Here is a 24405-nt window from a genome sequence, read left to right as displayed (position 1 = left end):
CGCATCCCCTCGTCAGTTAATTGAGTACAAAAAGCTGGCCCTGCTTGGCAGCATGTCAGTGCTCTAGGAAATTTGATGCTCAATTGGACTTTTAAGACGAAAACGGAATAGCTGGTTTGGCTTTGGGACTCCGTGTGAGTGGGTAGGTGTGAGTTGGTGTTGAGTCCGCAGCTTGGGGGCGAGATTGGAATACGCGAGACAGGGTACAGACTGACCGAACTGACGAGATGTGCAAAATTTGAAACCGAGAATATTACCACGGATCAATACTTTGAGCCATTGTTAGAAGTTGGTATTCTAATATCCTGCTGCACAGGCCTGGGTTGGCCTCCGGGTAGCCCACCCGGTCTGGCCCTGTGCTGGAACCCACACACCCTCGGAAAGGATGAAGGAAGCCATCCATCATATTAATTGCATTAGCCGGAGGCTCTAGAGACTATTGGTGGTTGCCTTTTGTCGCCTTGTCGAGACACTGGGTTGAGTAAGGGTTTTCCGCTACTCATGAAGCGGTACTGGAGGAGGTTCACCCTCCTTCCAAGCCTACGCTTCCGTCAACTGTCACAAGAATCACCACGGAAACCCAAAACAGAAATATGACAAGCTTTGCATGGGACTTAGAGAGCCTTCTCTGTGCTTTTGAGGCCAAGGTCGCGATCGATACCAGGGGTTCCGCTGCACACACACACACACACTTACACACACACAGTTGCATCGCTTCTACTGTCTTGAGTCTAGGACAAGGAGATGATGGGTGCCGGAATCCTTCAGCTGCATGGGTTTTTAGTAGAAGAAGCAAAGGGGAGCAAAATTTGAGATGCAATTTTGTTCCAGAGACGCGCTGGTGGATAATGATGGATGGCGGAGGACGCCCCGCTGGAGACGTAGACGCGAATAGGTTTGGGACACTGTACTAGATTTGCCACACTTGACTGATATTCCTCATTATCATGGCTTGCATTTCAACGGGTTTCTTCACTTCGTACCCCTCAAGTTTCTTCCTCCTGCGAGTTGAGTTGGCAGCGGCCGCTGGCGGACCAAAGTGCAGGACACCGACCCCCTCCCCCTTTTTTTCTGACCCCCAGGACCAGCAGAGCATTATGAGCCCATATAGAACCGAATCGAATAGAAAAGAAAATCATACTGTTAGGAAGCTAACCCGCCTCGTCGAACCGCTTGATGCATGGCTGTCGCATCTGGCAGGCACACCTCTCGAGGGCCTCCTCGAACGCCAACCTGGTCAACAACGGGGAGCGCGGGATCGGCATTCCGGCCGCGACGTGAGTGTGAGCTTGATGTGTTCCTCCAAGAGAATCCTTTCACTCACGAACATGAGTTCTAACCTAAACTTCTTCGTGGAAGGGTTTGCAATAAATAATTTGGCGGTGCAATCGTGCCCCTGTCGACGGGGTGCAAGTGCGCGGCCGAGTGTCCAGGACTCGACCACACCAGCGTCGACCACACCGCCTTCACCCACGCCCGGTGCAGAACAGCAGAGTACTTTTATTGAAACCATTGGCGAAATTGGAGCTGAAAGTCAAGTGACCGACTTGGAAACACTCAAGGGGGCTCTTCACGCACAACGTGGCAGGGCACCAGGCCTGGTGGAGGATGTTCATGACGTTCGCGCCAAGTGGGAAAATTAAGCGCCGTCAGCCACTCGATCAGGAGAAACAGGAGTCTGTGATCATTGGGAGCGTTCGGGTCACGACCGCTTCTTGCGTTCGCAGAAACGGTCTCTCGCATGCGGCCGGTTTGACAGTTGGTTGGTTCGAGGTTACATTGGGAGCACTCGCCGTAAACCAAGTCGACCAAAGTAGGATACACAGCCCGATTAATCTGCCTTGCCAAAAAAATTCCTCTGATGGGATGAAATCTTGTCATGTAGGAAGCTGACGTGCGGCTGGATGCCTGGCTGCCTCACATCGTCTCGACACTGAAATTTTCTCCTGGCAATAAACGGCTGCCCTCAAGTTGTCGTTCCTTGTGCTTCCTTCTTGATGGCACCTTGGCCTCTGCAATTTTGTCGAAACTCCGAGGTTGGTATTCACTAGTCTTTCGTTTTCGATGTTCTAACTGTCTTGATTTGGATCAGACTTTGCTGTAACTCAAGCCTCTGTTCAGGACTACGGTAAGCCTACGGAAAATACTCTTTTCGAGCGGATACGGAAGGTAGACGTATCGACTTTCATTCTTGACCTCGATTGACGACAACTGAGAGATCTATGCTGACGTTTTCTCATGATTAGACCAAGAATCCCCGTTTGTTACCTTTCTCGATCGATGAAGCCAATACCGAACTTGAGTTCCCAAAAACACATACTAACCGAGGAAGCAAAGTCGTCATGTCCCACCGAAGGCCGGGCGAAACGGTTCTACTTATGCTCTTATACCCCTCGCGTCTTTTTGGAAGATGTCTCTGCCTAGTCCGGTAATGTTCAGCGAGCTCTCCTCCCCTTTTGAGCAGACGGTGTGTCTACCGACTCCTAGTCATAGTAGCATTTCCTTGCTCCTTCACCCAGACCACGAGATGCAATGGTTTTGCCTTGAGCCCGATCCTTGATCTTTCAATCCAAGCACGAGAGAACGCCTTGAGCTCGTCGGCCCGGTTCAGAGACTCGAATTCCAGAAACGAGGATGTGGCGACTGCAGAAGCATGGCGAGGAGAGAGGAGCAAAGAATAACCGCACCTTCCCGACGCTCTAGATGGGCACACATGTTGGCAATTACCCGTCTCAGGTAAGAAGCTTCCCACTAGGACGGCATCAGGGGTACGTCTGACTACCTCGTGGTCTCCCGTCTTCTTGCAACAAGGAGGGCCTATGTCTTGTGAGCCTTCACGCAAAATATTGTTGCTACGCCAAAAGAAAGGTTCTAGCCAGTGACACGGGACACACATCACATTGGCATTTGACAATGAATAGAATGGCGAAGCCGGATGTCTTGCTGAGCATCTCATGATACTAATCTGATAACCAGGATTGACGTGACGTGATGCCCTCACGGTGCCACGGCCGGGAGCAACGCGGTGCTGGAGTGACAATTATTGAGGGAGGTATGAGTGAAATATCATGACATATACCAATTAGAGATTCCCGTTGATGTACACTGCTACGTGAGGTAGGAAGAAGGGGATCAGCAAGTCGTCATGTCTAAGTGTACTGCCTCTCGTACCTCTGATCCCGCAACGTTCTGCACCGACGGTTTCAGTCACGCATCCAAATGGAGCTCACAACCCGCTTCCATCACACATGCCCATAGACGCGAGAAAACAGACACCGTTTTTCACAGCTTTGTGCTCAGAAGTTTTCCACTAGATGGGAGGTCAATAGGTGCCAGTGCCAAATTCCAAAAGGTTGTGATTAGCAATAGCAGGTTCACCCTACAGCACCTTGAGGGGCGAATAATAAACCATCTCCGGGCCAAGTAAGACCGCATGATGCCATCCCGAGCGGCCATGGGAGCGTCATGCAAGCTCTTGTGGTGTTCTAAACGCCCGCAATGCCGTCGACGCTCCTGAACAGTAGCCGGTGAGCACGAAACGGGTGGTCGAACCCCACGTGTTCGTCTCTCAACCCTCGAAAATGATGGATTATTTCTCCACGGCGGAGCGAGATTCGCAACTGCGGTATGTCAGAAGTTGGTCCGCTTGGAGAAGCCGGCATGATGGCAAGCCGGAAAGGGCCTTTCCTACGCCCCGAGCGGGCAGATCACCCACCATGCCTGTATGCAAGCCGGCAGCTCCAAGGCTTTGAGTCATAGACTGCATACATAGAGTCAGCGCATGATGCTCTCGTAGGGGTTGGGAGCTCGTGGCAACATTCGCAGCTAAGACTACTTAACCCATGCGTTTCCCTCTACCAAGTTACTAAGTAGGTGGATAGCATCGGATTCTGTAATCTCCCTTCGCACACAACCTCAATGCTGCCTTGCTCCAACATGCATGGCAGGATGCAGGTGACAAGGGGGGAGTTCTCCCCCGTGATTGGGGTTTCGATGCTTGGGAGGCCAAAAATGCGGCCGCTCTCACACCGCAGTGGGAATATGTGCAGTAAATCGCTTCCTCGGTCGTTAGGGTTCAGATTATAGCAGATTGATTACCGAAAGATTCACCTTCGATCTCGCGTGCTTTACTAGTTGACATGAAGCTATTCCAGCCAGAGTTGGTAGTATTTCGACCCCAATGACACCCATTGCTGGCCGTAGGCGTAGGCAACTGCCCACTATAGGTCGGAGTTTCTGAGAGTCGCAGGGTCTGGCTCATCTTTTTAGGGCCCGAGAAACAATCTGAGCGATAAAAGCTACAAAGCTCTGGAGGAACAGCCGCGGAGAGTCGTCCAAGATGGCCAGCTCTCAAAGAACAGCCCGGCATTCAGCCCCCAGGTTGCATTCTCATTGAAATCCCTGGCTACCTGCAGACGCTCATCTTGCTCAAGGGAACAAATTTGCCCCCCGGGGATGGTTACCGGCATAACAATTCCCAGTCTGCCTTCAGCCATTCGCCAATCCCTGGATGCCCTGGTTAGCCAAGTACAGCCACCTGGTCTCATGTAACTCCTGTCTATCCGACCCATGACACTGCGTAATGCAATAGTATCCTTCAGAACGCGTGAGGCAACCGCGTCGGTAGAGGTAGTAGCGTTCATGGGTAGATAACGCGCTCATGGAGCGATATCACGTGGCCGATGGATCACCTCGTCGCCCACAGCCCTCTCACATTGTCGGAATAGTCTTTGAAAAGAGAAGGAGCGGTGTCTGCGACGACCAAGTATAAATAGGAGTAAAAGATCCCTCTCGCTCTCTCTTCATGTGTTCTCTTAGCTGCTATCGAAATTTTCTCTCCCGACCCCTGATCGCGCACTGCTGAGTCCCTTTTCTCTCAACACCAAATTCCTTGGCACCACGAAGCGAAGATGTCTACCACCCAGCAGCCTCCGATTAAGTGTTGCTATCAATCCGGCTGCTACTGGGATCAGAAGTCAGACACCGATACCCATCGTACGCACATGCAGAAGCATGGTGAAGGGGACTTGGTCGAACACTGCAACATCGTCATGAAGAGTGGGATCGACATCGAGATTCATAAGAAGAACTGTTGCATCTATAAAGCTGCCATGGCTCTTGAGAGACAGAAGAAGGCTACCAAGTCCGCGCCTGTGAAGTCTAAATAGGTGAGATCATACCCTTGAAAGTAAATCAAAACGCAAGGCTCAAGTTGTGTGCAAAGACTTCAAAAGTCTGCCGACAATACGGAGACAACAAAGAGACGGATATGTTCTAAGAGACGAGGAAAGTAGGAAATTTCATCAGAGAGATGTGGGTGAATGTAGCAAGAAATACAACGCAAAATTTTGAACAAACGAAAAGGTTTCAGGAGTTTGATTGCATTCTGGGCATGCCACAAGGCTTGTATCTCGTTCTCAAGGATCCTAGGTAGATACACACAGTACCAATTGATTTTTGGGAGCTCCTCCCAACTCTCTTCTCTGAATAACGTACACAAGATACGACTATTCATAAAGCCGACTGGTTCCATTTGACCTGATAATGTGCTTGAAGTACTTGATCTTCGACGAGTTGAAGGTTCTTTTACGACTACTTACCGCCTTGTTAAACTGCCAGCTCTATTCATCTACGATTGACATATCACGCAGTGACCCGGGAGGGATCAAGACATAATTCACTTGAGAAGCTTTAGGGGCGAAAGAGTCTATTAACCTAGAAGTGATGCCCTCAACTCTCTCGTCTTACAGCGAAACATGCGCAGGCTCTACGTGGGCGAACGATTCAATAGAGAATGTCGTTTCAGGAAGGTCTTGACTACCCACCTATGCTTCGTCACCTTGATCCGATTCGTCTTCCGACCAGCCTTTCTAATAATCTTCATCGTCCTCCTCAAAATATACCGTAGCAAAGTCCACCAGGTCACAGCCCATTTCGCCAACAGTATCGAACAGAATCTGTTCCGGTATGACCGTCGGAAGCCATGCATAGTACTCCGTTTCAATTAAAGCGAATCCAAAGCTGAGTACGTGTAGTGGCGCGTCCTGAGGAAGTCGCAAACCTTGGTCGGGATCTAGCTTGATCGAGGTCCCAGAAAAGATGCTGTCCAGGCCACCTCTGCCGTCGGGGAGAAGGACGTTGTGTGCCCAAGCACGAACCATGCACCTTTGAATTTCTCTCACGTCTTCATGAGAAATTCTGAGCATCGCTTCTGATGCGTTGTCCTGAGCCTCCGGGATCAAGTTGTTCACACGATGGTCGATCCTTCTTGCACGGGAACTGATTTTGCGGCATGTATTGGATGAAATAGTAAGCGTCCCATCCTCAAATTTGATAAAACCCTTGTCAGTATGCCACTCCTCTTCGTATTGGCGGAAGATAGCCAAAGCCAACCACATGGCGCCACTCTTGATAACATCGCTTGGCACGTCTATGCAATGCCGCTGCAATAGCCCGTTGATGGAATCTTCGTCAGCAAAGTGATCGGGTGAAATGACGAAGAAGGGATTTAAAGCGTGGCACGTGAGCACGATAGCCGCAATGTCGATCATCGCGGACCGGGCCGTGGCGGGCGTGTCCTCTGTTATGCAGCTCAGAAAGCAGGCTACTGACAAGTCGTTTCCCGTGGTTGATAAGAAGTCAAGAGTCCTCCGGGCCTGGGAAATGTTGAGATGTACACTGACTCCATCCATGCCGTAGTAGATGAGCCCCAACATATAAAGCCGACGGATAGCCTCAGCGAATGCCGGCTCCTTGATAACGAAGCAAACACGAAGACGATCGATAGTAATTTCAGGACATTCATCCATCACATAGATGATGAATACCGGAAGGTGAATATCTTCGAATTCCCTTTTAGGTTCCGCGTCGAGGATGTCCTGTAGTGCCACTTGGGCGTGGATGGTTCTATCCGCCTGCTCAGCATCCTTATCCAAGGCGCAAGTTATTTGAGTCAGCATCTTGGCCCTCGACATCGCCACCCATTTCTGAACCACATGCGATGTCTCTGTGTCGAATACCTCCTTTATCTCGCTATTGAGAATAATCAAATGGTACGAGTTCTTGGCATCATTCAGCGATCTTCCCATCAAACCGGGGGTGATATAGATTGATCTGGTATCTTTCTCGTTAGCGAAGTACTTCCGAGCGGCCGCTAGAAGCGTTCGTCTCAGATGATGCCGCTTCCACTCGGAGTCTCCGTCCCAGAAGGCTATCGTTCTCGTTATCTTGTAATCCGACGGCCCCGGGTCCTGAACCATCGCATACGCTGGAGCAATAGCTTCCATCACAGCGTCTGGGTATTCCCCGTCGCTCGCTTTGTATTGAATCCATCTCAAATTTGACAAATTTGACGAATTGCTCCGCTGTGTCAATCGAAAAGCTGTGACGGGAGTCTCTGATCTGTTGGTTGCAACGGCGAGCATCCTGCCTAAATCTTTGTCAACGGGGGCAGATGACAACCAGACGAAGCGCAAAATAGTCGTCGGTTCGGTCTTCGCGAGAATGCTTAACTTGACTAACGAGATCGCATAGTCGACGCTCTTGGAGTGATCGGCGTCAATGATGATCAGCTTGTATCTGCAATTAAAGTCCGAGACGAATCCGATACCACCGTATCTTGATACCACGGGTCTCATTCCCACGGAATATCCAGCGCTGTCCCATTCGCTTTTTGACACCTGTTCTTTTTGGAGCGAACCGACGAGGTACCTGGACAAGATACCATTATCTCCGCTCGCCCTCATGCCTATGATATGCAAGACCAAGGCCAACCAACTACCGTCGTCGGCCGAGGGAGGTGATTGCACGTGAGCGACCGAATATCTTTCATCGCTCCCATACCATCTCGAGAGCTTGTCGATCTCGTTCTTCCATTCAGCCGGTATTTCAAGGCTCGGCGTCGCCATTTTTTCGTCGTGTTTCGATAGTCTGGCGGTCTGGCGTTCTGGTGTTCTGGTGTTCTGGGATGTACTAATTGAGGCACGTTAATGGAGTGACATGGTAAGCCAGGGATTTGGAGCAAGGTGCCTATCTAACGTGTGGAAGCGAAATGATCCATCCAGTATAACAGATACTTGCCTTTTCCCAAATTGGAAGGAACTCGACGGAAAGCTGAGCACCTAGACCGGCCCATGGAGGTGAGTACCTTCTCTCTGGGCATCTCACTCGATGGAAGGACATGAGGGCCTGGACTCCCTGCTCTGGGCTGGACAGAGGAAGACAACTCAGGTTGACTGAAAGTGTGCGTTGCATGTAAAGAGGCACGCAGCGCTAAGTAATTAGCTTTTGCGAGGGATGGAAGTTAGCGCAACGTTGACTGCACTGTACTTGGACCTTGTCAGCATCAAGACATGCTCAGTCTCGTCACATCACGCCACAAATGATTCTGTAAAAGCGTGTTGCATTTGACATAATTGTTCTCGATTCCAGTGGTAGCAGGAGGAGTTGACTCGTGTTGACCCCGTATCACAGTCCCGTCACCTTATAATGTAGTGAATCTCAATAGATGGGCCTGTATTCGGAGGGTTGTCAGTATGTTTGATTGAACGTGGGAGGGATGCTTCCTGATGGAAATGGGCTGCGTGGGGAGGGGCTCTCAGGTAAACCAGATAGGGCATTGTTCTATTCTGCATGCTAGTGAGTCTTCTGTACCTGGCAAGATGCTCTTCCTATTCCAGGTATTCGAGGTGGTCACCTCGCCTAAAGAGTCCTGTTCCCCTCCTGAACAGTCTGCTTCTCTTGGAGAGACTGAATCTTCTCTTGGAGAGCCTCTTCCTCATACTGGAGGGTTCTCTCACTCTCTTGGAGGGCTCTCCTTCTCGCTTGAAGAGCCTCAAGGGCAAGTGTTTTCTCTCGGAGAGCCTCCTTCTTCTGCTTGCGAGCCTTCTCCTCCTTGCGAGCCTTCTCCTCCTTGCGAGCCTTCTCCTCCTTGCGAGCCTTCTCCTCCTTGCGAGCCTTCTCCTCCTGACGAGCCTTCTCCTCCCGACGAGCCTTCTCCTCCCGACGAGCCTTCTCCTCCTTGCGAGCCTTCTCCTCCTGACGAGCTTTCTCTTGAATAGCCTGCTCTGATTTCCTATTCCTTTCGAATGCCTTTATGTAATCGTCGGAGGCCAACCGCGGGGGGGTGTCGATGCTCGTTGGGCTCGTTGGGCTCTCTGCGATGATCTTGACTTTCTCGGCTCCAGCGTAGTTGATTTTATCCCAGATTTCTCCAATTTGACGCTCAACACCCTGTGCATCCGTCGCCCAGATCTCGAGTGCGAAGCGAGATTCAAACTCACTGCAGGAGGCTTGATGGTCGAACTCGATGGTCCGAGGACGGAAACCACGCCAAGACACGCCGAGTGAACTGCCGTCGTCCTTACTGGCTTGACTATCTTCGTTTCCATCATCCAGTCTCCGCTTCTTCGTCGCTTGGCTGCCTTGGGAGTCCATGACTTCTTCTGAGAGGATGTGTGGATGTGGGTATGCGTGTGCGCGTGTGCTGGTGTGCTGGTGTGCAGTTGCAGAAGTGAGGAGATGTAAGTTTGTGTGAAAGATTCTGAGGGCAGGCGGATGATTATCGTAGGGGAAGCAGGAGCGTGGGCCGAATCGGCCTGTCTTTCCGAATTTTGTACGCAATTTGAGGCAGTCAGGCAGGCATATCTAACCAGAGTGACTAGGTTCCTTCCCGTCTCTATCACCTTACTGCGTTTGCCTGGAAGAATACTTCCGCCGTCATGCACTTTCCTGGGTCCTTGGCTTGACTTCCGAAAAGATCATGATTCACCTCATTCTCTAGGAAACGAACTCTTCATATTTTCACGGCACCTTCAAGCCGGAATTTTGTGAGCATTTGGCTAACAGCTTGATTTGACCAGGCACTTTGAGACGAAACCAAGACTATACTACAATAACATTCACACGAGCCAAATTCATCACTCTCGCATAAACGGCACCCTGGTCTCCCTGACGATGAGACGTCGCCCTCGCAATAGCGATAAAGTTCCCCGTCGTGTTGTAGACAACCGTGTGCTCAATCGTCACAGTCTGGTTAGGCGTGAATGCGGGCCCTACATCAGTAAAGGTGCCCTCCGAAGTCAGATCCCACTCGACATTGACAACCTTGCCAGTCCCGGAGGGTGTTTCGACAGTCGCTCGTAACGTCACCGACTGGCCGGCTTTCACCGTACAGCTGCATCTTCCATTCGCAAGAAGCTCAACAACCGGTTGAATACCTCGCCGTTCGGTCGCTGTAGGTGGCACCTGGACCGAGTTGTCGTCGGCCGAAATAGTATACGACGTGGTATCTGGCGCAGGCACTCTATCCTCCACCCAAGCTGCCACGTCTCAGAGAGCTTGTTGGTAGATGCCGTTGTACGGCACAATGAGTGCAAGACGGTGTGGAGGCCTTTTCTCGTAAAAGTGCTCCGCATTATCGTTGTACCAAAGGCGATAATTATCCTCGAAGCGATCTCCCAGTTGCCGCTTAACTTGCGAACGATACCAGTCGGCATGCCACGGAAACGCGTCGCTGTCCAGCAGGTTCTGAACGACGATGAGTTTGCATCCGATGGTACCAGTGTGATTGCCGCCAGAGACGGATCTGGCGAGGGACTTGGACGTGTCAGGGGTCCGTTGGGGGTAGTTCGTGCCATTGACGGTCCGGAACTGGTCGAATCCGTAGAATCCTGCTCGTTCCGGGATTTGGTGTCTGTAATAGGAGTGCATTGCAACAGAGGACTTGTTGTCGATGTGAACTTTAACTCCCTTTGCAATAAACTTTGTAAGAGTGGCATCGTTGGCGTCGGCAGTGTAGTCGGTGAACAACATGGTGTAGTTGGCCGTAGACAACGTGCCGCTGATGGTTCTTAATTTGAAATCGTCGGCTCCAAGAAAACCCAGGTCGTACCCGTAAACGTCAGCAACAGCTTCCGGGACTGTGTCGAGTCTGATGCTGACCAGCTTTCCATCGTTGTCAAGCTGAACATCCTCTACCGTCGCATTGAAGTCAACTACGGCCTCTCTCATGGTGGTTCCGAGCGCACTATCCACCGTTCCGAGGTAGCCCGGCTTGGACCAGAAATCTTCGACGTATGTAGGGTCCGAAGGCTGGATAATGGTATTCCGCAGGATGTTCAGATGTGAACTGTCAGCGACCTCATCATACTGTTCCCAGGCACGGATGGGGACACCAAGCTTTGTGGCTTCAATCAGCATGCTTCGCTCGAGCTCCGTCATTGATGGTATTGAGAGAGGATTTCCACTACCCCCGGGCTTAAGGGAATCCTGAATCTCGGTCTTCCTGTTCCGTAGAACTAAACCCGCCATTGCCCTGATCGATGGGCTGTTGGGGGCGGAAATCGGCACGGCTTGGACCATCGCCACAGCGCCGTCCCAGACGCCGACTGTATTCTCAATACCCCCAATAACTTGATTAGAGCCACCGCTGCCGCCGTAAACGTAGCCATAGATATGCTGAGTGCTTGTGAGACGATAATATCGCGCCGCAAAAAATCCGGGAATACCTTGCTGCTGCTGCTTCGGCACGGAACCCGTTTGACCCCGTGACTTGGACCGTGTAGGCCTTGCTGTCTAGCCCGAACCCAATGGTTTCCTCAGTGGCATTCGCGGACTGTGTAGGGTAGGCGAGTTGGAAGAAACGACCGCCCCAGGCATCTTTTGGCGGAAAGTAGAAGTTGAAGCGAGTGGACGTGTTAGAAAAGTGCCCCGCAACGTGGTGATGGGGACCTGGAGAGATCTCGTCGGCCTCGCTGTCAATCACCGGCTTGCTGTAGAGAGGATCTATGCAAGCTGGAGAGACCAGAGCAAAGCCATTAGAACCATGAGGAGATTCGCGTGGAGTTGTGGGGTTTGCCGCGATCGCTGAACAGACAAGTAAGGTCAGTGCGACGAAGGCTGTAAGCGAAGCTTGTAGATGCATCGAGTGGTTCGGCGATGTCTCTCAATCTGTGTTCTACTGGAAGACTTTGGGCACTGGGCAAGGACCTTGCCGTTGAAAGGAGCAGAAGACTTGATGGAAGTAAAGAGTGTGGGTGAATGCCATATAGTGTCCAGGGCGGGAAGCATCTTTGCGGTGAAGATGCCATTTTTAAGCATCCAGAGAGCAGCATCGCCAAGCCGAGTATCTCCTATGTGACCCCTTAGATCATTTCAATGGGCATCGCCAAGTTTGCGGGCCTCTGTATGGACATCGTTTGCTTGCACAGCGCTTCCCTCAGCGGCTCCGATGATTTTTCGTATCCGATACGACAATCGTTCCGACGTCGCACTGGATACCTGTGCCTCGTATCCAACCCATAGCACTCTAGACGACGCCGGTTCTCTGGCCTCGGTGGATTTAGATGTAGGAATAGCATGCTGCCATGTTTTGCTGCTGGTTCATGCGGCATGACCTAGAGCCGTTCTGGCGAATGGCCTTCTTATCAAGGCGTGTGTCTGAGGATCCGACTTTCCAGTACCAAGGGGTTGGCGCTCCGCCGTCGACAAGCCAGACAGCTCAGGCGCGCACTTCGTAGACATGATCCATCATAGTCTCGTTGAGACTTTTCAAGAAATCAGCAAGGGCCATTTTACTGGTCTCGACGTCGCCGTTTCCGTAGTTTCAAAAGAGCTGCGTTCACTTTGTGACTTCAGAGTGGAAATTGGCTGAACTTTGAAGACAAGTCATCTCCGCTGCCACGGATATGTCAGCTGTCGGCTGAATGCCCGCCACTACTCTGCGCTTCCAGATCTTAGACGCCTGCAGATATTCTTCAGGTTACCTTCATACCAACATCGGAATCTTCTTGACATGCTTTCTTCGAGGCATTGTTAGGGTCATATTGAGAAACGACTATTTCGAAAAATTAGGGAACCTCTGCTTGTTCGCCTCGTTGACTGCCTTGCGTACACCCGTAACATTCTGAAGCACCGTGGGATGATCAGAATGCACGCAGATACTGAATGGCTTTCCCTCAAACCCAAAGCTAAAGATCCCGCCGCTGTTATCCTTGCCCTCGTCCTTCAATGACGCAGACAAGGCCCTCTCGTAGCACAATTCTGGTGTAGCCACGTTGGACTGTGCCACGGGGATGAGCTTGCCCTCTGGGGAGTAATCAATGTCGACGTAGACCTCCCCTTGGAACGGGATGCCCAGCTCCTTGCACATAGCTTCTTGTGTGGCGTTTTGCGATGCGTATACCGGGATGTTGTCCCCAAACGTGGCGCATGCTTCCAGAACAGCCCTCATGATCGTCTCGTCTCTTTGCATGTAGAAGAAGAGCTCTCCATGAGGCTTGATGTGGGATAACTCGACGCCTTCAGAATTGAGTATGGCTTTGAGGGCGCCGACCTGGTACAGCACCATGGCATACATGTCTTTGGGGTCAATCTCGATCTTCCTCCGACCGAAGCCGAACATGTCTTGCAGTCCCGGGTGCGCTCCGGCCTTGACGCCGTGCTTCTTGCACAGGCGAACTGTCTTGAGCATGATGGAAGGGTCGCCGGCGTGGTATCCGCACGCAATGTTGGCGGCGTCGATGTATGGCATTAATTCCTCATCCGGGCCCATCTTCCAGCGGCCGAAGCCTTCGCCCATGTCGGCGTTGATCTCGTATTTGCTCGCCAGTCCTGAAGCCATTCTGAAGTGTTGAGATAACGGGCGATGTTCAGGGAGGTTTGAGCTTCGGAAGGCTGTCTGACGTAACGAAAGAAGATGGAGTAAGCGTGATGGAGGCATCTTGTCTTTGCTGCCTCGATGTCGTCTAATAAGAGCGCTTCAACGATCGAAGTGAGAGGTGGATGATACTCTACTGTTGGGGTAGACGTTTGGGGTCCATTACTCCAAAGGTCCGTCTTGGGGTATGCTGGATCAGGCGGTCCTTATCACTAAACTCCGCCGACAGGGGTTCTTGATAGTAGGGGGTGCCCATTGTGACCCCATCAATTGGTACGATGCGGGGTCGTTACTGCATCTGCCATCCACACACACCCTTTGAGGTACAGACCAACGACGTCAACTGAGCAAAGAGGTCAATCATCTTACCAGAAACCTACCACAGCCTACCGGGACCTCCACCCGACAAACCTTCATGCGCTTCGCCGATGATCCCTTATCTCGACCCGGTACTCCGGCAATGCTACTGGATGCGTTCCCCTCTCCTGGGACTCTAGCTGTTGGGGTAACGACATGAGAGGCATTCAGGGTAGCCACCGGCCTGGTGTGGGCGCGTCTTGCCTTCGAATCACTAATATGCGGACGAACGGAATGGGCTGATTGATATACTGGGGGTCACGAACCCAACTTCGTACGGTCTAACCCTCCATGTGCCCTCTAACCGCGTCCAAATTGTCGCTGACTTGTTCAAAGCCTCAATGAAGCTATGCATTCCAGGCCACTTCGTAGCATTAAGAAGGTCCTGGTGGCCAATCGTGGCGAGATTGCCGTTCGCTGCATCAAGGCCTGCCGTGAGCTCGATGTCCACAGCATTGCCATCTATACGGCCGCCGACACAACATCACTACATGCGTTGTTAGCTGACGAGGCGATCGCACTGCGGGGTAACGACACCTACACAGATGGGTGAGTGACGCCGAGTTGGCCGTAGCATCATGCTTCTAACAATCACATCAGAGACGCCATTCTAGAAATCTGCAAAAGCTGCGGCGCCGACGCTGTGTTCCCCGGATATGGCTTCCTCAGCGAGAACGCCGACTTTGCCGATGCCGTCACGACTGCAGGCAAGATCTTCATCGGTCCTTCATCCGCTTCCATCAAGGCCATGGGTCTGAAGCATGAGGCGAGAGCCATTGCTGAGGCCGTAAATGTCCCCGTCATCCCCGGTACTTCGTTAATTCCATCAACCCCCGAGGCCATAGAAGGGGCCAAGAAGCTGGGTTTCCCGGTCATGCTCAAAGCCACTGGAGGAGGCGGCGGTATGGGCCTGCAGATATGCTACGACGACGATGATATCCCAAAAGCATTCGTCACAGTCGAGAGTCGTGCGGGCGCTCTATTCAAGAACAGCGGCGTCTTTCTGGAAAAGTATTATCCTCGGTCCCGACACGTAGAGGTGCAAGTCTTTGGAAACGGCGAGCAAGTTGTTGCATTCGGGGAGAGGGAATGTTCTCTCCAACGACGTCACCAGAAAGTGGTTGAAGAGTGCCCCAGTCCATTCGTTGCGCGAAGGCCAGGTCTCCGTGGGAAGATGCTCCAGGCGGCAGTCGACTACGCCTCACAACTCAAGTACAAGAGTGCCGGCACTGTCGAATTCTTGGTCGACGATGAAACGGCCGATTTCTTTTTCCTCGAGATGAACACGCGTCTCCAGGTCGAACACGGCATCACAGAAATGTGCTATGGGGTTGATCTGGTTCACTTGATGCTGCAGCAAGCCGACTACGAGCACGGCGGCCAGCTCGGCATCCCCTCGGACGAGCTACGAAGAATCCCACAAGCACAGCCGAACGGTGCGGCCATCGAGGTCCGAGTATATGCTGAAGTGCCCTTGCTCGACTTTGCTCCTAGCCCGGGCCTTCTACAGCATGTCAGCTGGCCCAAGGGCGATGGTATCCGGGTGGACACATGGGTGAAGAGCGGCCAGCAAATCACACCCCTCTACGACCCGTTGGTCGCAAAAGTCATGGTACACAGCAATGACGGTCGAGCTGAGGCGCAGAAGATGATGCTCGCCGCTCTTGACCAAACTGTTTTGCAAGGTACACAGACGAACTTGCAGTACCTTTTGCAGGTGCTACGTTCTAATGAGTTCACCAAGGGCGATACGCTCACCTCTTTCCTACCCATTTTCAAGGCAAAGGTGTGCGCCGTACAAGTACTCAACCCTGGTGTATTCACTACGGTTCAGGATTACCCTGGGAGGCTAACGATCGGGCACGGCGTGCCTCCCGGCGGACCAATGGATGATTTGAGCAGTCGGACAGCAAACATTCTCGTTGGTAACGACGCTCAAGTCGAGGTACTCGAAGTAGCAATGTCTGGCCCGGAACTCCTTTTCCATGAATCGGCCGTGGTGGCCGTGTGTGGTGCCCAAGTTCCCGTCAGTGTTGACGGCAGGCACCAGCCGATGTGGTCCCGAATCCTCGTGCAACAGGGGCAAACGCTCAAGATTGGCAACGTCAGAGGTGACGGCCTTCGGACCTACCTCGCAGTCAAAGGAGGCTTCCCAGACATACCTCTTTATCTCGGCTCCAAATCAACGGCGCCAGAGCTCGCGTTCGGCGGTCTTCAGGGCCGTAAGCTGCAGATCAACGATATTCTCGGCCTTGCCCCTGAAACAGCAAGTTGGGCGGCGGCAGCCACTCCCTTTTCTTTACCACAAAAGGCAATCCCTGATTACGGGCACTCGGAGATATTCTGCCTTAATGGTCCGTATGGCTCGGAAGACATATTGACCCCCGAGGGTATGGCAACAATCACCAACTCCAAATGGACCGTCAGTCACAATAGTAGTCGCAGTGGCATTCGACTAGAGGGTCCACGACTAAAGTGGGCACGCACCACCGGCGGGGGAGGCGGATCTCATCCATCAAACGTCTTCGACTACGGGTATCCCAACGGCGGTGTCAACTGGACCGGGGAGTTTCCCATCATCTTTTCCCGCGACCGCCCGGATCTCGGTGGGTTTGCTTGCGCGGTCACCATCTGCTCAGCCGAGATGTGGAAAGTTGGTCAGCTGAAGTCGGGCGACAGCGTTCAGTTGCGACTGGTTTCCTTTGAGGATGCCATGAAGATCAAACACACAAACGAGGCCTACTTGAGGTCTTTGGGTGCTCTGGTGGATGGTAATGATACAGAAATTGTGCCACTCAAGTTGGAGTTCGGCTCACGGACCACAAGTTCAATATTGCACCTGGCCGAACCGAATGGAGATCATCCTCGCGTCACTTACAGGCAAGGTGGCGACACTTCCATCATAGTAGAATATGGTGAACAAGTTGCGGATCTGCGCAACACGGTCTGCGTTCATATTCTCGAGGGAAAGCTTGCGGCGCGCAACCTTGCGAGCGTGCGTTGTGAGCCGAACCTCGCTACGCTCACAGTGCACTACGACCCGCTCCAGGTCTCCCAATCCGAGCTGTTGCAAAGCCTGATTGAGCAAGACGAGAGTATCGAAGAGATTGTTGGCATCAAAGTGCCCGTTCGCGAAGTCAACCTGCCGCTTTATGTTGACCACCCCACCATCACAGAAGCGACGGAAAGATATATGGAGAGCGTTCGGCCCACTGCTGCCTACCTACCAGACAACGTCGAGTATCTGCGGAAGAATAACGCATTGGAGACTCGCCGCGATGTATTTGACTCACTGCTCAAGACACCCTGGCTCACAGTTGCAGTCGGCTTCTTCCTCGGAACCCCTGTCATGTTTCCGCTCGACCCCAAGTACGTGTTCACGGGGCAGAAATACAACCCTAACCGCGCGTACACTCCGAGCGGCTCAGTCGCACTCGGTGGGTCCCTGCTTGTCGTTTATCCCGTGGCCTCACCGGGCGGCTACCAACTCATGGGCCGCACGTTGGGTACGTGGGATATGATGGGTACTCGAGCCGGCTTTTCCCCGACGCGACCTTGGTTGTTCAACAATTTCGATATCGTTAGATTCCACGAGGTCTCCAAGGAAGAATTTGACCAAGTAGAACGAGACTTTGAAGCCGGTAGATATGTGTTCAACATTTCCGATGAGACCATCAGCATGGACGAGTACATTGCCAAGTTTGACGCCGCAGCCCGCGATCCCGCACATCAAGAATGGCGGCAGCGTCAGGACGCCGCTGCCAAGGAGATGGGAGAGCTCGAACAGCGGCTTTTCGGTGAATGGACTGCCGCCAAGGATGCGGCTCTGTTGGAACAGAGTGAAGGGGGCGGGGGCGATGCATCAGCAGATGCTGTGGCTATCGAGTCGCCCATGAACGCCAACGTTTGGAAAGTTCTGGTAGAAGTCGGGGACGTCCTTGAGGCGAAGCAGACGGTGGCGATCTTGGAAGCGATGAAGATGGAAATCAAGGTGATTGTTCCAGACTCTCATGTCGGAGCAGTCGTGACGAAGATTACACGCCCGCCAGGGACTGTCGTCAGTCCTGGGATGCCAATAATAGTGGGCAAGAAGGCCTCTTAGCCTAAGGTAGTAAGTATGCTGAGTTGCGACGATCCTGAGCTGCTGAATATTACGCTGTCAATGACCAAACGGAGGCTCCTTTTCTTTATCGTGACTTATGACTGCCGAGTGTAATGTGACTCCATTCATCTTGGCATGGGGTGATGAATTGAGCCAGACCCGACGGCCCGCCGGGGGTTGTGACCCACTTTCCCGGGGCTGACCGACTGCCGCTACCGGACTCTAGGCCCCGCTTGAGGTTGAGCAAATAAGAGAGCATTGAATAGGTTGAATGAGGAAACTCGTCACCCGTGTTCTCCCTTTTCTTCTGCACCGTAGATAAGTGCACCATTTTTGCGTCGTGGATCCGGGAGCACCCTGGCACCACCCCCCGCAGAAGCTATCTTCCCCATTGGAAGTATGTGTCCGTAAAGCTGTCGGCCCGGCGGGGAAAATTTGGGTTCCGGGTTAGGTTGCACATCTCAGAAGGCTCCGAAAGGGCCCTTGTATTTCATCTCGAAGCGGAGAGCATTTGAGTGGCCGGCCGGAAAGGATTCGTCATGCGTCAACCAGGAAGCTGGAAAGTCTACCGCCGTGTACGAAATGGTCGGATCTCGATGCTCCCTTGGTCGTGCTCGAGCGATCTAGGTCGATAAAACTATGAGGTGATAGAGAGAAGATGGCGAGAACCCGATGTACTGCCGACCCCAGGCATCCCCAACAACATCAATGGGTGCAGATTGAGACACGTCGTGTGACCGGGTAATCTACGTCCAACTTCATTCACGCTGCCGCTTCTGCACATGCTAGTCGACAACTTGCAAGGCAAGGTCAATAATGCGGGTCAAGCCGGGAGATCATAACGTCTGATTCATGGGTTGTAGGGCTGAGCCGATGTTGATGGCCGATAGTCACTTGGTGAGGAAGGCCGAGATCCGCACTGCACAAGTTACAGCTGCACGGACTGAGGTGGCAGCCACCTGTCGCGGCGTGGTGGCCGACAACCGCCCACCATAGACATTGCCGGCCGTTGAAGAAAGCGCACAGCTGCTCAGGTTTGTATAAGTGGCTTTCAAACTCTCGATCCGGACCACCTTGGAATCCGTGATGGTTTCTGGATTTGCCAGGTATCAATATTCGTCTCTTCTATTGCGTCAAAGGGATACCTTACACTCAAACACGCAGCGACGATCAGCACCTGCACCTTGCGTCTTTGACTCCTGCCTTTTGTCTCTCCTCCACAGGGCCTCAACTCAAGCCAGGGCCCGCTTCCCCGAACTGATTTCGGTCCCGAATTTGGTCTCCACTTGACAAACATTTGACACTTCCATTGCCTTGGAAGGCGAGGCTTACACTTCCATTACGGATACATCAGCCAACCAACCACCAAACACCACAAAAAGGAAACCTTGGTGCAAGCCACCAACGACGACCTCATCCCTACCCGCATTCGTCCCACGACAATCCAACACTAACAAAGACGGCACGTAGCACACAAGTCGACGCCTCAGCCACCGCGGGCAGCTCAAGATTTGGTCCAATTGGCTTTTCAATTGGCTACCTCAACCCCCTGCTTGTGTGGAGGGGTCCAGGGCTCCCAGACAGTCCAGACTCCAGGACGTTCAGGCACCTCTTGACGGGTTCAACCCACCGTATCCGTGCGCCGCAGCTCTTTCCTTGCTGCCTCCCGGTTGATGGTTTGGGGGTGGCCAGAGGTCACAAACATTCTGCTCTCCTGGTCCTCGCTACCAACGGGATACTAATACGCCCTCTGGCACCTTCTTTGTCGCCGACCAAGCGTCTTCTTTCGCTCCTGCAACCACCCATCGACTTCCCGCGCTTTGCTAGAGGCCAAAGATTGAGACAGGCACAGAGAGAGAAACAGAATATCGACAGCATTCCACAATCGAGTGATAACGAATCCCGGGGAGCCCACTGCAATCGGCCGCAATTACCAAACCTGAAGAATAGTCTTCGACATGCAATCCTCGCTGTCGCCCGAAGTCCCACCTCCCCCGGGGAGCACACACAGCACACACAGCAACGGGTCCCCGAACCCTCTGGCAATGGTGCCCGACTCCGAGTCACCAGCCGACCGCGACTCGCCAAACGCATCCTCCTCGGCGACCAGTGATTCTCGATCCCAAGGACAACAGCCTCCCGTCGTAGCGGTCCCCGCTGCATGTCTCGCATGCGTAAGTCGCCCCTCCATGTCAGCTCAGGTCCCCCGTCGTCGTCTCTCACTGCTCCCCATTGGCTCCGGTGGAGACGGTGACGGCGAGACGGGCACCACCCTCTTTGGCGTGAGAGTACCATCCCTAGCGAGGCCAAGACTGACCTCAATCTTATTCTGTGACAGCGCAGCAAGCATCTCAAATGCGACGGCCAGAACCCGTGCTCGCGATGCCTGAGCTCCCAGTCCGAGTGCGTTTACGTCGCTTCTCGGCGCGGCTACAAGGGCCCGAGGAGGAATAACACCGCCAATCCGAACAAGAGAGCGCGGTCTTCTTCCCCCACTTCCACCGTAGGTGTCGGCGACAATAGCTGTCCAATGCTACTTGGCGCAAACGGCACTTCAGTCCCCACGACGATGCAGAACGGAATGGCATTTAATACCCCGGGCGTCGTCCTTCCAGACACGCCCAGCACCACCTTTGCCGCGACGCCCAACTTTTCAAACCTGCAGCTCTACCGGTCTTTCGGTGCTGCCATCGGCTTCAACTCGACCCAGCTGGCCCTGGGTCAATCTCAGCCCGGTGTACCTGCGCAAGTTCCCGTGCCTACCTTGGCTGAACGATGTCTCGACTCCTTTTATCACCATTTCCATGCCTCGCACCCATTTGCCTTACCCAAGGAATGGCTGCTCCGTATCATGAGAGACACCAACGTGGAGCCTCTCCTGGCTGCCATTCGGTGGGTTGGAGCTCTCTTCCTCGATGTGGGACCTGCGCGGGCTGGCTTCCTGGATGAGGCCTTGCGTCTGGTCCAAGATCCAACGACTCGGAGGGATGGCTTCTTCGTGCAAGCCCTGATCCTCCTAATCGTAGGCCTCGACGGCAGCTGTGAGCAGGAAAAGGCCCGAAATCTACTTGGTGACGCCGAGCGCATCGCTCTCGAACTTGGACTGAATACCCGTGAATATGCAACACAGTATGGGCGCGGTATCCCTGTGCTGGAGGAGAGCTGGCGCAGGACGTGGTGGGACTTGTTCGTTGTAGACGGCATGGTAGCTGGTGTACACCGCCAGACCAACTTCCTCCTCTTTGATGTCCCCGCCGATGCCGCCCTCCCGTGTGAGGAGCACCAGTATTTGTCTGGAGTGAGTATTCCTTACTATCCTGTGTGACGGTCAAAGGCTAAGATTCTGAACCAGAGTATTCCGCCGCCCTTGACCCTGACGGACTTGGAAGACCAAGACTTTTCCGGGGACGACAGGCAATTCTCCTCGTTTGCGTATCGCATTCTCGCAGGGCGGAACCTCGGAAAGTTCATGCGCGTGCCACCAATATACGGTCCTGATGATGAGAATCTCTCGCGAATCGAGGCCCTTCTGACCAACTGGAGGCTTCACCTGCCGCTGTCCAAGAAGGACGCCCTGAACCAGAAGCTGCAGTCGGATGAGATGATTTTCCAGGCCAACATGATGACCAATGCGTACGTTTGAACGTCTGTGGTATGTGAGCATTGTTGAACTGACGTGATGTAGGACATCCATCATGCTTCACCAACCCCACTCTCAGCTGGACTCCTCGCCAACACGATCTGTAACATCCTGCGCACCGCACCGACCGGTTCCGTCTGGAGACTTGTTCAACTCGCACACGAACCACACGATTGCGTCGGCTGCCGAGATCAGCAAAATGATTACCCACCGCGTCCCTCTCCTCTCGCACACGCACTTCTTCACCTGCGTGGTGACGCTATCCTCGATCGTCCACTTGAGCAAGTGGGCGCTCTTCTTCATCCCCCATGACGACGACGACCTGCGACAGCAGATTCGGCTCAACATTGGCGCACTCAACAAGCTCTCGGCGGTGTGGAAGGCGGCGGGCAACGCTTCAGGGCAGGTCAAGGGCGTCGCGCAGGAGATTTACCGGTCCAAGAAGGCGTCGCAGATCAACCCGACGTACTGGCAGGGTTTCACGCAGGACGAGGTGATGAACAGCATTGCGGCGGACGAGACGATTATGAACGATATTGAGACTGGGTTGAGCGGGATACCAATGCCGCCTCTCGACAACCTCCCCAGCTAGAGCCTGGGGAGGTCTTTTGTGCGTACGAAGATAGGATTGGATAGCGTGGCGTGATATGTTGCGATTTGTTGATTTGTTGGCGATATATACCAGCTCGGGAGGCGCGCCGAGCAGTGGAGGGCGTTTGAAAGGAGTTCTCCGTGAGAGACAAATCTGTCTTGTTTATATTGGCCTGAACGGCATATATCTCTGCTCAGAATATACACGCGGCGGCATGGACCGTCGTGGAATTTTGAATATGATTCTAATCTATGACCTGGAAAGTATTGGAGCGCTTTTTAGGCTCCAGGATTAATTCCATGATTTGTGAGCAGAATATTGTCATATTTCGAGCTTCCCGATAGCTCCTCCGCTCGAAAGTTCAATTCCAAAGATCTCTAACCCCCCAAAAGCCCGTCGGGAAATCTCCAATCGCTAGATCCCACCGTCCCATTGAGATCCGCCACCTCTGAAGATCTAGCCATCGTCAGATTCCAGATCTCGAGTCAGCCAAGACTTGGTTGCCCCCGCTTTGTATGCGCACTACTCCAGGCACCAGTTAATATTGTGATAATGCCTGTCCATAATGGAAATGTCGTAGCATTGAAGGATCGTGAAGAGCAAGGGTGGTGGTGTCCTACCCCGTTCTTTAAGCTAATCCCCATTCTTCTTTACGACGACGACACATCGCGACGTGGAGTGGCAGACAGCCACACATTCGGACAACCTAAACTCAGCCCTCTAAGGCGGCGTCGAGAAATGAGACCCCTCCATGAGATTCTCGATGAAACTCGTCCAATTACCTCGCGTGGCTTGGATGCAGCCACATTATTTGTACTGTGAAGGTAGCCGGTGCATGCACACCGTCTGCAGAGTAATACCCAAGCAGGTTGTCTCATTTTGTATGTCTGCGCTGTAATCCGAGTGTGTGCTGTCTCAATGCAAACTAGCGGAGCGCCAATCCAGATACCCGTCGCCACCCTTCTCGGCGTCCACTTAATTGCCTACTTTACCCACAGGTTTCCCGTCCGAACTCTGCTCCAGCGCATCTTTCATCTCGGGGACCATTCGATGTTTCCCTATCCCCCGTCCTTGCTTGAGTTCTAGTCTTTTGTTTCCCACGCTTTCCCACGCTATTGAAAGGCTAGAGATTGGACCGTTTTGTTTTTGTGTTACCCTTCGGCTGTCGGCAGGAACCTCGTTTTTGTGCGTATGATTATTTGGTGTCGAGGTAGCACGGGATAGATGCGGGATGGATGCAAACCGGCTGGCGGCAAGGCGGGAAGGGATGTCGGGGGGACCTACCGGTTGCCACATCTTCAGAGGCTCAGATGAAAGAAGTCCTTCTCCCGTTGTAGACGTCTCCCGCCTGCGTGTGAGATGGATACAACATGACATGTCACACCCACTCGGTGCGGCTTGGAGATAACCGGCCCCCACGGCTACCTCCTGCGAGATAGATGAAGTGTCCCCCGTTGTAGGCAGCGTCTAAGGTTCCATCGGGGATTAATTTCAACGTCATTGCCATGATTTTGCCAAGTGATACCCGCATCGGCTGAGGTTTCCCAAAGGAGCCTTCGTACTTCTGGCGGCGTCGAACCCTTGCCGAACATACCGGTCCACCCTGCCCAGGCAACCTCTTTCGAGATTTCAACGGGGCTCTTGTAAGTGGAATCACATCTACCTATTGTGTTGTACATGCAGTACAGTAAACAATAAACGTGCCTGGATGTTTATGTGGGCAAGGTACGGCTGCTGCACCCGTCGTTGCGCGGCATGGCTGTTCCAACCACAAGGTTGCTTATTGTGTAAGGTACCATCAACGCGTGTTGGCGCTGCACCCTTACCTCGGCGCATTCTTTTTTTTTTTTCCACTCCCCCTTCTTTGGCTTATGGAACAGAGCCGGGGTATCTGTGGGTGTGGCATGGGAGCTAAAAGAGACGTCTTACATGATGGTCGCCGATTACTAGTGCGGCAGGAATGAAGCCTATTGTCTGGTTCAGCCTCAAACGGCCTGGCCGCACCCCGGTCTCCCGTTGCTTACCTACCCACACCCTAGGTATCCGTACGCCATACC

The 24405-nt window shown here is 53.0% G+C and overlaps 8 protein-coding genes across 8 annotated transcripts; 3 read left to right on the top strand and 5 right to left on the bottom strand.

The window, feature by feature from the left end:
* Positions 1–2473: 2473 nt before the first annotated feature.
* On the bottom strand, positions 2474–3200 carry CABS01_00449 (uncharacterized protein; the record flags this gene model as incomplete). Its single annotated transcript, XM_060533830.1, has 2 exons — positions 2474–2852; positions 3172–3200. Coding segments are annotated over 2 exons (408 nt in total), but the record flags the coding sequence as incomplete, so codon positions are not given.
* A 1710-nt stretch (positions 3201–4910) lies between these two features.
* Positions 4911–5168, top strand: CABS01_00448 (uncharacterized protein; the record flags this gene model as incomplete). The annotated part of the gene is made up of 1 exon (XM_060533829.1): positions 4911–5168. The coding sequence occupies one exon, from the start codon at positions 4911–4913 to the stop codon at positions 5166–5168; it is 258 nt and encodes an 85-aa protein (XP_060406343.1).
* A 702-nt stretch (positions 5169–5870) lies between these two features.
* Positions 5871–7907, bottom strand: CABS01_00447 (uncharacterized protein; the record flags this gene model as incomplete). Its single annotated transcript, XM_060533828.1, has 1 exon — positions 5871–7907. The coding sequence occupies one exon, from the start codon at positions 7905–7907 to the stop codon at positions 5871–5873; it is 2037 nt and encodes a 678-aa protein (XP_060406342.1).
* Positions 7908–8700: 793 nt separating this feature from the next.
* CABS01_00446 (uncharacterized protein) lies at positions 8701–9435 on the bottom strand (the record flags this gene model as incomplete). Its single annotated transcript, XM_060533827.1, has 1 exon — positions 8701–9435. The coding sequence occupies one exon, from the start codon at positions 9433–9435 to the stop codon at positions 8701–8703; it is 735 nt and encodes a 244-aa protein (XP_060406341.1).
* An 894-nt stretch (positions 9436–10329) lies between these two features.
* CABS01_00445 (uncharacterized protein) lies at positions 10330–12069 on the bottom strand (the record flags this gene model as incomplete). The annotated part of the gene is made up of 3 exons (XM_060533826.1): positions 10330–11464; positions 11508–11865; positions 11961–12069. 3 exons carry the CDS (start codon positions 12067–12069, stop codon positions 10330–10332), a joined length of 1602 nt encoding a protein of 533 aa, XP_060406340.1.
* Positions 12070–12835: 766 nt separating this feature from the next.
* CABS01_00444 (LamB/YcsF family protein) lies at positions 12836–13621 on the bottom strand (the record flags this gene model as incomplete). Its single annotated transcript, XM_060533825.1, has 1 exon — positions 12836–13621. One exon carries the CDS (start codon positions 13619–13621, stop codon positions 12836–12838), a length of 786 nt encoding a protein of 261 aa, XP_060406339.1.
* Positions 13622–14363: 742 nt separating this feature from the next.
* Positions 14364–18116, top strand: CABS01_00443 (urea carboxylase; the record flags this gene model as incomplete). Its single annotated transcript, XM_060533824.1, has 2 exons — positions 14364–14563; positions 14615–18116. The coding sequence occupies 2 exons, from the start codon at positions 14364–14366 to the stop codon at positions 18114–18116; spliced, it is 3702 nt and encodes a 1233-aa protein (XP_060406338.1).
* Positions 18117–20074: 1958 nt separating this feature from the next.
* CABS01_00442 (uncharacterized protein) lies at positions 20075–22348 on the top strand (the record flags this gene model as incomplete). The annotated part of the gene is made up of 4 exons (XM_060533823.1): positions 20075–20398; positions 20455–21414; positions 21469–21749; positions 21802–22348. The coding sequence occupies 4 exons, from the start codon at positions 20075–20077 to the stop codon at positions 22346–22348; spliced, it is 2112 nt and encodes a 703-aa protein (XP_060406337.1).
* Between the last annotated feature and the right edge of the window lie 2057 nt (positions 22349–24405).

Source organism: Colletotrichum abscissum (genome assembly GCF_030869225.1).
Source record: "Colletotrichum abscissum strain IMI 504890 chromosome Unknown Scaffold_1.1, whole genome shotgun sequence".
Lineage (NCBI taxonomy): Eukaryota > Fungi > Ascomycota > Sordariomycetes > Glomerellales > Glomerellaceae > Colletotrichum > Colletotrichum abscissum.
Note: the sequence above shows the minus strand (reverse complement) of the source record. Positions and strands in the feature narration are given on the sequence as shown.